General features: G+C 37.1%; 1 protein-coding gene across 1 annotated transcript in view; it reads right to left on the reverse strand.

The window, feature by feature from the left end:
- Positions 1 to 4,172: 4,172 nt before the first annotated feature.
- Positions 4,173 to 12,031, reverse strand: part of LOC145355917 (mediator of RNA polymerase II transcription subunit 13-like) — a 238,094-nt gene continuing 230,235 nt past the window's right edge. Inside the window, exons 29-31 of the mRNA XM_080208407.1 lie at positions 6,607 to 6,780; positions 5,946 to 6,052; positions 4,173 to 5,842 (exon numbers count right to left, since the gene is read on the reverse strand). Coding sequence (XP_080064533.1) covers positions 5,710 to 5,842; positions 5,946 to 6,052; positions 6,607 to 6,780 — 414 coding nt within the window. The 3' untranslated portion in view covers positions 4,173 to 5,709. The remainder of the gene's footprint in view (positions 5,843 to 5,945; positions 6,053 to 6,606; positions 6,781 to 12,031) is intronic.

Raw genomic sequence — 12,031 nt, forward strand, 5'->3', positions numbered from 1 at the left:
GACATTCCATGCCTGAATTGGCCTGATCATTTTTGGACAGACCGCATCCAGCCTCAAAATGACTAATGGTGTCAAGGTCCTCATCGATGATGATGGACGAACAACGAACGAACCTTTCATTCCAAAATGAAATAAAGTTTTTTTGTTTATGGCATCCACATTTACTTTCTGTATGGACAGGATATTTCCAGTATCCTTAATTATGAACAGATTGATGGAATCTCTTGAAGTTCAACATAGCAATAAGGAGGACATTCAGCTTAAGCCTATTCCATCATTCAAATTAGATTACAGCCATAATCCCATCATCACCTCACTTGGTTTGTAGGCCTCAGCACCCTTGCCTCACAAAAAAACTTTAATGGCGGATTTTATAGCCTTGCTTGACCCAAGACTGGAAAACCCTGCCCAAGATCAGTGAACATCCACTGTCCAGCCCTTGCCTGCTCCGATTCCGTGATGGGTAGGTTGGTAGAATTCTCCCATCAATCTCTATTTTTAAATTTTCAATTGACCAGTTGAGACAACTTTTTGGGGAATTATATTGTGTGCACAGAACTGCTTACTGATATAACTCCTAAATAGTCTAGCTTTAAAAGTATGCCCCTTTTTGTACTCCCCAGAGAAAATGCAGTCTCCATTGAATCTATATAATTCTTTAAAGTCTATACCATCTTAACTAGGCCATCGCTTGGGATACTCAAGTGATTACTTGCCTTGTTTATGCAATCTGTCCTTAATCAAATCTTTTTGGTCTTGTTATCGCTCTGGTGAAGCAGCACTTCACCTCTTCCAAGGCTATCATGTCCTCCTTGAGGTACAGCGTCCAGAACTGAACATAGATAGCAGAGCTTCAAATAATTAACATACTCCCAAAACCTTTGTACTGAAGCCCCCATGGAAAATAGAATGCTGCCATTCACTCTATTTCTTATGCTCCTGTCCACGAAACTTTAGGTGATTTCTTCAATTTGACCCCCAAGTCTGTCTGCACCTTCACAGTTCCTACCTCCTCACATTAAATACTTCCGATTATCTCAATTTAACTCCATACGCCAGGGTGATAAGACTCATTTAAGCTATTAATGTTACTTCACTATTTTCTGTCACCATCTGCTTTTTTACTGCGCCACTTAACATTGTCATCAGTAAACTTAAATATGTAGCTCTCTCCGCTTTCCTCTAAGTTATTTTAGAAATATTCTGAAAAGATGACAACTCAGCAGATCCCAGGAGATGGGTGAAGAATGGGAAGTGTTTCATCAGCTGCATTAGTTCATTTAAGCACATATCTTTTATCCCTACTCTGTTCCACCTCCACATCAATTCAAGTAGAGACATGCTTACTTTTGCAATTTTTCCACATTTAGTTGAGCGTAATCTGCTTCAAAAGGGTCTTTTGTTTGGATAGCTTTGATATTCACAGATAACTAATCTGTTGAACTTCACATGATGTTTGTGTCATTATCTGAACTATCAAAGTTATTGGACATCTATGCTGCAATCCAAGTTCCAGAAGAGGACTTGGGACTTTTTCCTATGCTATCCCAACTCATGAGGAAACACAAGTAAATGAACAAGTTGTTTTCTTCAGTAAGACTCAAATAAAGACTGAATCAATGCAGGAATCATTCCTTCAAGTCCATCGGACTCAAAGACTCAATACAAATACAACCAAGATTCTCTTATTCATTTTGTACACTTCTCACACCAAGCCTGATTTTTTTTTTAAAAAAAGAAAACATTTTGCAAAGTACACAATTAATCTTACAATAATGAAGATATATTTACAATTGGTGCAATTTTTGACTGCTGTCAGAATATTATGATTTTATTTTAGACTTTTGCATTAAAGAGTAGAGACACAATTATTCTTCACCCTCTACTCGTGGAACAAATACTTTAATCAGATATCTAAGCTTTTGTAACAACTATAAAAGGTCTTGACAATTGGGTACAAAAGAGCAACACATCCTTGAAATTTCTAGACAAATGCTCCAGTAAATTGGATCAGTAGATTGGGAGTTTTTCAAGGTGGGGATCAAGTTCGATATCTTTGTTCTCAACAGAAGGTCAACCAACCTCAAAATGTTCATTAGAGAAATTTTCCAAGCTGCCATCATTTCCAACACTGGTTTTGACAGCTGAGTTTCTTTGAAGGCCTCTTGCAAACTTCTTAGTTTTAATCTGGTGAGATTCTTAATCTGTTACAAATGCAACTTGCTGTAATGTTTCCCCTGGCGACATTAAGTTCTACTTTTGTCTCTATGGCTTTGAAGTTTGCCCACTTTAATCTGGGCAGATTTTCTGATGTGGGTGACATTATTGTAGGGTCGATGTTACATTTCCTTCCAACAATTTCTCATTTTGCTGTGTTAAACTTATGATTCTGGAATCTACTGATAGAAAAATGCTTGGTCAGCTTCCTGCTGGGTGTACAATCTAGCATTAAACACACTGGATTGAGATAGGTGCAGGAAAATTAAAGTAAAAATTTGCTGATTATACTGATATATTAACCACCAATCATTCAAATTCTACAAACTGCATAGCACTAATTAAATTTTAATTTATTTTGAAAAGCACTTAGTTACATTATCCATTGTAGAATACTCTTATTGATTTATCAGTTTTCTCCCATTTTCATTATATTTGAGACTTTTTATTCTCAATTTCTCTGCCATGAGTCTCTTAATGAATGATTAATTGAAAGGTAAATATCTATAGGTGAACAGCAAATATATTTAAGGGGAAGCTAGAGGCGTATATGAAGCAGCAAGAAATAGAAGATTAAGCTGGTAGGATTATATGGACGAAGAGGGGAACATTAACACTGGCACAGACTGGTTGGATTGAATGGTCTGTTTCTCTGTTGCAAACTTAAACATGTATCTGCCACTTCCAATGAAAAAGGTAAACAACTGATATTAAATGTTTTATAAATATGCACACACACACATGCACACCATAAGTCATGAGCTGAGAGCGCCAGTTGTGAAATTTGCGCAGAATTTGCTTTTTTTTCCCATTTAACTATATCAAAACTTATACTGTCTTTAACATTTGAACTACCAAAAGATACACATTTGTTTGAACCAACACATCTACAGCTACCAACAGAACCTTCAAGAGTCACTATGGACAAATGGTTAATACACCCTTTCATCCCAAGTAGTAGTGTGCCAGGGATTCTTGTGCCCCTCTTCTGATCTGCTGCTGTAACCTCGGTAGAAAAGCAGAAATTTAGGATACACACAGAAATGTTACGGCAGCCATTGGGAGATTACCAGATGTGATATCTAGTAGACCTTCCATTTTGTATACACAGCACTGATGTCAAGAACTAAATAATAAAAGTAAACTGATGGTCTCATTCATCAACACAGCAAAAATAAATTCTGAAGTTAAAGATTTTTTTGCCTACCTGTAGCAAAAATTAATTGCACTGGCAAGATCATTTTCATCCTTTGTTTTATAAGAAACAATATATGATCTGCTGCTGCAGTAAGTGTATGAATATTTATTTTTGCAGGCTTCATTTTTTTCCCCCTTTCCTTTCAACACAGTTCACGATGACAATCAATATAGAAAACTCCAGCTTAATTAGGAGCGAAAAAATATTCTATGATGGCATTCTACTTTCAGATGCACTTTTCTCATGGGATATATTATTATTCCTGTGTTCACAGCCCAATAGACTTGCTAATGAAAACACCCCTGGATCTGCCAATTCAGGAGTGTGCATCACTAAAAAAAAAATGTTACAGTTCTTCAGCTGTGAAATTTACCCTCTGGCATTTTTCCACCCATGAGTGAAAATCATCGGCCCTGGGGTATATAGAAAATGTAGAATCACATTTTAGTCATTCTACTGAAACATGTGAAACTGCACCAAATGTGTGTAGGGGAGGAATGAATAAAGATAGAGGAAGAAAGGCTGGTGTTGCCATGAACAATATATTTCCCTACAAGTCCTTAAGCCTCGAGTTTACAGGCTCAATTAATCAAGTGATGATTAATTAAAAAAATAGTTTTCACTCTCTTACAAGCTTTTGAATAGAACCATATAATTGGTTAAAATTAGGAGAGCAATCTATTCATAAAAATGTTCCTCTGCTGAGCACAAGGGTATCAACTACATCCTGGAAAATGAAACCCCTCAGGGCACAAAAGTCAAAAACAATTTTCTTTGTTGTTTCCTGCCACAGCCTTAACTTACAGAACAAGATGAAGTTTCCAATCTTCACAAAATTTCTGCTCGAGTCATGCATTCCTTACTGTGACTTGCTACTAAACTTACTATAAGGAAATGTACCCGGAGATTGTATTTCGATAATTTAATAATTTATTAATCTAAAAAAGTGTGTAAAAGTATAGCTCTCATCCACAAGATATATGAATGACATTAAAATGCCTGCAGGTTTATCAAACTCGCTTTTAGTGTATTTGTTTCAGCAATACAGAATTAAAATGAACTTCACTTATTTTATTTTATATAAAAGAAGCCCACAGCAAAATGCTCAGAAGAAAAAACTTCATATTGGCGTGAAATGTACAGCTTTTACATTTAAAAATGCTCTGAAATATACATACAAGCATGCTAGCAAAACCAGGTTATCAGAAGACAAACTGGTAAGCCATCTCTGAACCTTGAATGTTTTCTACCAGAAGAAAACTAAAATCTTCTGGAAATGGATTCTGTTGTTCAACTGGGGCTTGTATGCTCAAACTTTTTAAAAATCCACAACTAAAATATGCATATCCATGAGAAATATACATACAACTTTCTCACATTGAAGTACATAATATAGGATTTTATCTATTGCCATTTATTTATTTTTTGCACAAAAACCTATAAATATTACTTCACCAGAATCTTTTAACTTAAAACTTAAATAAAATGACAAGAGGTCTGAGTCTGCACCTCCAAAAATATGAAGATGAGTATTTATCTTCATCAGTCAAGTCCTAGATAAAAATGGCCTTGAAATCGAAACAACCCATTTTCATCCACAGTCTGATGAATTCTGGGAGGGAGAATGACAATAAAATGGAAAAATTACAAACTTCTACTTACAATTCTCACCAAGTTAACTTTTTATACAATTTTACAATCTTGATTTTCCTCTTCAAAAGGCCTTGTGAAATTTTTCTGATTAAGAAAAAATAGTACTGCAATTTGTCAATTTTACACTGTACACAATAGATACAAACTGTTTTTGATATATCTGGTTTATATCTACAATACAAAGGAAGCCACCAAAGGTGACTCAAATGCACAATAAAATATCATTTACAAGCACTAGCTAGTTGATATTCTCCACTATATTTTCCTCGATTTCACAATACTGTGTTTTTTTAAAGAATGTACAATTTATCATGAAAAATAAATTCTGTGTTGTAGCAATGATGACAAGTATAGTTTCAGAAGCTGTAACATAAAATTTCCAAAAAGGTTACTGATGTGGAAGAGCTTAACAATGTACGCCGCTGATGCACCAATATCCAAGTAAGGTTCGCTGCAGGTTAACGCTCAGACATTTGAAAAAAATTAGACATGGAGTGAATTCAATTCTCTTCGAAATGATACTTGCTCAAATTTTGACATTTTCCCTTACAAGATCTTCAAATCATTGATAAATAGCTGATGATGCATCATGTTCTTGGTCAGGAAAGGGATTCGGTCTGTGTATAACACGACTCCTAGTTTCAAAGTAAATTCATGATGGCATTGTACATTTGAGTAAGCACCACAAAGTGGACGGGTAGACAGGACTGGCGATCTTGTGTGGCAGGGTTACAGTTGAGCCATGATAAGGCATTATACTGTTCCAGTACAAACCTGGAAAAGGGAGAGCCAGTGCGTTAGTATGCATTTTAGCTATCAAAGAGCAAAATCTTTCAGAAGAGTTTAATTAGAGTAAAGGACAGATACCACCACAGACCTCAAAACATCTGAAGTTCTGTTGGAATCCAGAGGGTGAGGATGAGAGTGCTTGCCAGGAAGAAGCTCATCAGATTGTGCCAGGGAGACATGGTGATGTAGAGAGGCCTACAAAGAGAAAGAATACAGTAATGCTGTAGACAAATTTAGCACAGCAACAATAAATACTTAATGAAGCAATGAACACCAATTATAATTATTTCCAACTCAACTAGATTTTATTCTGTTATGGGGCACTATTTACTATGGAAGTTTCACATAGTGAAAGGTTCAAGTCATCTTTCAGTTAGTTCTCAATCTATATCAGCTCAGTACTTCTGTAGTCTGGCAGAATGCGCACATCTGATCTGAAGAATGTGGATGGAGAGAACATCTTCAATGTTCCCACTAATAAATGACCACAAACGGATGAGGTGCCACCCAATGATCACATCCTCATTCAATTTTATATCTGTTGTGGGTAAGTATCACTGCAGAAGCTGGTCAGCAGAGGTGGACATGGGAGTGTATAAATATTCCCCATACCAGATCTGCCTGCATTCAAACAGCCACATCTATTTGTGTGTTTTAAGATTCCATTTTGCTCTGAGGCAGACATTAAAGATAAAACAGGTACTCCAAATAATGACTGATGGACCTGAATTTGAAGGACCAGAGCTCACCTTGAGAAACAATGGGCATTGATTTTGGGCATGGGGGCAGGCAGACCAAAACCACTGAGGAAGATTCTCAGCTTTGGCAGTTGAAACAAAATACCCAAGAGCAAGCGGTTGCTGCAGTACATTTGCCACTTCCTCATGAGCTTCTGTGGAGAGGAGCCTCTCACCTCCTTGACCCTGAAAGCAAACAAATACATAGAAAAATATAACTTCAAGGATAACGTTGATCAGGATATTTTGTTTACTCATCACTTTGCTAATGTTTTACCAATTCCTGCACTAATTACTGCACTGGATGGCGTTACACTGTAAGGGGTTTGTGGAAAAGAGAAGCAAAAAGGAAATTAATCTCCTGTTATTCAGAATCAGTTTGTTCCAAAGATGCAATGAATGATTTTTTACAAATGGCTAACATTTACTTGCTCATGAGCAGGTGTGGTTCAAAGACGTATTTATACAAAACACTGACAAACTGATTTGATTTATTATCACATGTATTGGGCTAGAGAGTGAAAAGTATTTTTTTTTGTGCACTATACTGACAAAGCATTCCATACATAGGGGAGGACAGAAGGGTGCAGACTGTAGTGTTACAGTCAAAGCTAAAGAGTAGAGAGAGATCAAGTCAATATAAGGTATTCAAAATATTGGCCCAAACCGTCTGGTCTCCAGATTGTCAGAGACTGGACTCCAACTCGAGATCATGAAAGTTGTGTTGATCTCTGTGGGAATTACCCAGGAAGTATGAGCTTCTGAAGGGAAATTCCCTTGCTCTCCAGGCCCTTCATGAATATTTTTGACTCTGAATTAGGAGTCAGAGACTTCAAACAGTTCTGATGTACTTAGTTGGGGAGTTACTCAGAAAATGAGAGACGGAAAAGTCCGAGTCTAAATCCTGAGTAATCATGGAATTGGCCCTTCTTGACTCTCCCATCCCCTATAAAGGTCTTGTCAATTACGTTAACGTTTGTTAATAACATGTCAGTTACATTGTTGTGCTTAAAGACGCAGACGATAGGGATCTCTGAGGACATACAAATAGGGGATAGCTGGGGCACTGGGTTGAGTGGGAGGAGCCGAGAGACTGAAGAAATCAATAAACTCTCTCAAGAAGTGTGTGTCTTGGTTTCATCTTCACCAGCTTGTGTGGATCTGATTAATACCCACAACCCAACCTGACTGAATTTACCACCCTATCCAGCTGCCACCTTATGGAATTACAAATAAAAGTTTATTTTTATATATTTAGATCCCAAATGATAACTGTGTAATCAATTGCTAAATAATTTGCTGTTGTTTGGAAGTGAAGCAGGTACAGAAAGAACTCGTGGACAAGCAGAAACCTGAAAATCTCCTGAGTAAATGCATTTTGATATTCTGCTCAAAACTAATGATCTCTATTGCAACTGGAATACCACATTTGATACAGAGAATGCAGTATTCCAAACACGATCTCATCTATGATCTACTTTCATTAGAATAACTTGTTTTAACGAATCTGATGTCCCCATCTTGTGTACTATGCTCCGTTTTGGACACTAAGATACACTGGTCTTGCCAGATTAAATCAAAATTATATCACAACCTAGTGGCTTAAATTATGTGGATATATTACATAAAGCTGCCTCATCTTCCTTAAGTTTAGATGCATGCAGGATAATCTAGTCAAAATGTTAAAATGATCATGACATTTGATAGGGATCAACTAGTTCTTCTAGTGGTAGAATCCAGAACAAGAGGCCAGAACCTTGACATTAAAACTAGGCCAGTTCGGATTTAGATAAATAAGCATATTTTCACACGTTAGTGGAAATTTGGGCTACTCTAATGTTGTAGGTGCTGGGGGATCAAGGCTATGGAACAAAAGTGGGTAAGTAGAGTTGAGGTACAGATCAGACATGAACAATATCAATGACAGAACAGACTCTCAAAGGGCTATGTGTTTACTCCAGCTCCTATGATATTCATCTGAAGGACAGTGCATTGGATAGCTTCACAGTGAAAGAACATCAAATCTTTTTCACCTTTGCTAATGGAGATGGTGCACAGTTTCTCTTTGTTCACATGTACAAAATAATATTTTTCTGAAGAAAGCTCATCTGCTTTTGTTTAACTGATACACTACCTGAATATTAGTCATAATATTTAATAGTAAATTTATAATATTTCCAGTTTGATGTCAATACAATGGTGCATTGTTTCTGTGGAAAATTAAATATTTTTCTCTGATTCACCAGTGTACAGACCTATTTCTGTCACAAAAACTTACAAGGTTAAAATCATGTTCAATGACAGAAGGTGGTCCTTTTATTTTGACACATGATAGCTCCAAAAAAGAAGCGTCATCAGCAACAGAGCTGTGAGAAAATAGCTAAGCTATTCCTTTCAAAATGCACACATTCAAATGCATATTCCCTTTGTCCTGGTTGAATTTTAAAAGGTATTTTCCACAATACTTGATTCATTGAGTAATCCACCTGAAGCTATCGCAGAGAAATGAATTGGACAAAAGAAACTCAGTGGGTCAGCAGGGACTAATCATCCAAGTCGAAGAACTTTTAACAGGTCCAATTCACACTGAACATCAGCACAGCAAATTACATCTTTCCGAACATGAGGCAGTTATGCCTCCAATTACTGCAAATATTATAGAATGGTAAAGTACAAGAGATGGAGACCATTCATCTCATTGGCCCTTTAAAAGAACTATCCAATCAGTTCCACTTCCCTGAAGATTTTTTTTTAAGTATTTATCAACGAGAATCAAACACAAGGCCTAATATGTGCCTTACAAAGGGATTACTCCTTGTTTTTGTAGTTATCTGTATTAATTTATAATGGTGTGGATTTTTAAACAGCTTACCAACTCACCCTGCCACCTTCAAAGATTTAATAGTAACAGGCTCTGGGAAGACAGACTGGTAAAATGGATGAATACTTGGCAAATCAAATTTAGCACATAGATATATGACGTGATACATTTTGAAATGTATCATGAGGTGAAATTTAAACTAGTTGGTACAATTTTAAAGGAGTTGCAGGAACAGATACCTGGTACTTTTCTTCCTCACTGCTTACTTCTATAATTGCTATTGTGCTGTTGAACAAATTAGTTTAGTCTGAGCCATTATTTGGGCATGCTTATTCTACTACTCTGAAAAACATTTTAAATCTATATCCTTGATTTGGACAATATACAGCAGGCACCTCAAAGCACTACAGAAGTACGATCAGCTGTACCATTGCAAGATCCAGTAATTAAAAAGAGGTCTAAATGTACTGCCCTCTTCCAAGCCATCACGTCAAGCAATGTTACTTGTATTCTGAAGCCAGACTCCCAAAGCAACAACTTGACTCAGAGCTCATTTGCAGCAGCAGACTCCCAAGAGGACAACAAAATGCTTCAGTGATGTCCTCAAACTGCCTCCCAAGAGGTCAAACATCCCTGTAGACTCACGGGAGTTGCTGACTTGTGACCAACTAAACTGGAGAAGGTTTACTGAGGAAGGCACTGAGCATATTGACAGACTTCATTGGAAGCATGGTGAGGTGAAGTCGGGGTGTTGGAGTAACTGCACAAACCTCCAAAAACCTCAATGACTAAATCCTTGAGGCAGCATCTGACCTGCATTTGGCAGAGTCTGCAGATCACAAGTTGGACTTATCAGCATCTCAGAACTCGAACTGAAGTGGAAACAAATCATACTCAATCCTGAGGGCCTTCCAAAGAGTCCCAAGATATCTTCTGAAAATTGATGAAAATCATGAGGCACTGATATTGACAAAAAAAAAACCACGTTTGACCCCAGACATGCTATAAATTAACTAGATATTGGGTATATGAAGGCACATGCTGATTGAGGGGCAAGGGCTTATCCCACAGTTCTACATCTCAGAGAACTACCTGCAGCAAAAATGTGAATGTGAAATAGTATCCTACTCCAGTTTTTCACAAACAGAGAGAGATCACAGTCCACAGAATCGCTCGTCATTGACTAGATAAGCCTTTTCCCCAATTTTTGTTGCCACTGTCACAAAATCCATTGGTCTGTGGAGACTGGAACATTTAATGGCACAATTCTGTTAATGGTTCCTGTTTAGTAACAAGAGTGGGACTTGCTGGAAGAGTTTTGATAGGTTCCTGCATTGGTTCAAGGGTCAATGAACAATTCTTCAGGGAGTCAGTTTGCTAGACCAAGTGTGACTGACACGGACAGAAGTAGGTCCTGTTAAGTTAGTTTAAACAATGGAACAAAAGAAATAAACTCAATTAAAGAAAGAGCAGCAGTTAGCTGACTGACTCCATACTGTACTGTGGGTTGCTCGGGCAAAGGTATGCCATTGAAGTAATGGCCACAGCTCTGAAAGTGCAATAGTAAACTAGTGTTGACTTATTCAGGAATCCAGAGAGGCACAGTCCTAAAGGGAGAGAATAATATTTCTTAGCTCGCAGGACCTAAGCTGTGAGGCAAGCCATTGCTTACGCCACCCAAGTGGGAGCAACGTTTGGATAGAATTCAAAAGCAGGATCTTCAAAGGGGGGATTGGAAACCCATGCAAGAAAGACAAAATTTCAGTGAGATTGGCTTTGTCACAGAGAGACTAATGTTTGGGTGATTTCTTGAGAAGTCTATGGGCTCCGTCCTGGCTGCAACTGCCATTTACTCAGTCTTGTGGTGTGATCAACTATGGTTTGTCTGCTAATTCACAAGTACCTGACTACTTACACTGAATGTTCGAGGACAAGATGTATATTGCAAAATAATCAATTGCTTTCTTATTCTAATACTCCAGTTATCTATTTATTTGTGTGTAACTCTCGGTCTCACTGCTCATTATTTGTGGTATTTTTATATTGCAGATTGCCTTCTCAAAACACAATATCATGTTTCATAATGTTTCATTGGTATAACAATAAGGTATGCCAGTTGATTTATTTCTGATTAAACCACAGTAGATTTGGAAGCAAAACGTAATTCTGTGGTTAAATGCCTTCACCAGGAGATTAGGCAAACTACTCAACTTTCTCAGGAGTTTAATTTATTTGAAAGCAATGCCGAAAATAGCCTTTCAATTCAATTAACTGGTTTAATTGTTTAACTCTGACTAATTGAAAGCTAAGCAAATAAACTGAACAAAGCAATGGTCATTTTGTGAATGATTATCCGTAAATAAACTAATTGTTTTTATTTGATATCTCTCTGGGATAAAAATGCTTTGTGTGAGAAATTTAATTATGTTAAGTATTAGTAGAAACTACCTATGGTATTCAGGTTACTTGCATAACGAGACCACCCTATTCCTTTGAGTAAAAGATGATACTCGGTTCACAGAAACTAACTGATGAGAGAAACTGACTTTGTATTGGCATGAGAAAAAGGTACATGGAAATGTATGACTCACGACTGAGACATTTGCTGTGTTCTCC

The sequence above is a fragment of the Carcharhinus amblyrhynchos genome, chromosome 20 (assembly GCF_965287045.1).
Source record: "Carcharhinus amblyrhynchos chromosome 20, sCarAmb.v2.hapA, whole genome shotgun sequence".
Lineage (NCBI taxonomy): Eukaryota > Metazoa > Chordata > Chondrichthyes > Carcharhiniformes > Carcharhinidae > Carcharhinus > Carcharhinus amblyrhynchos.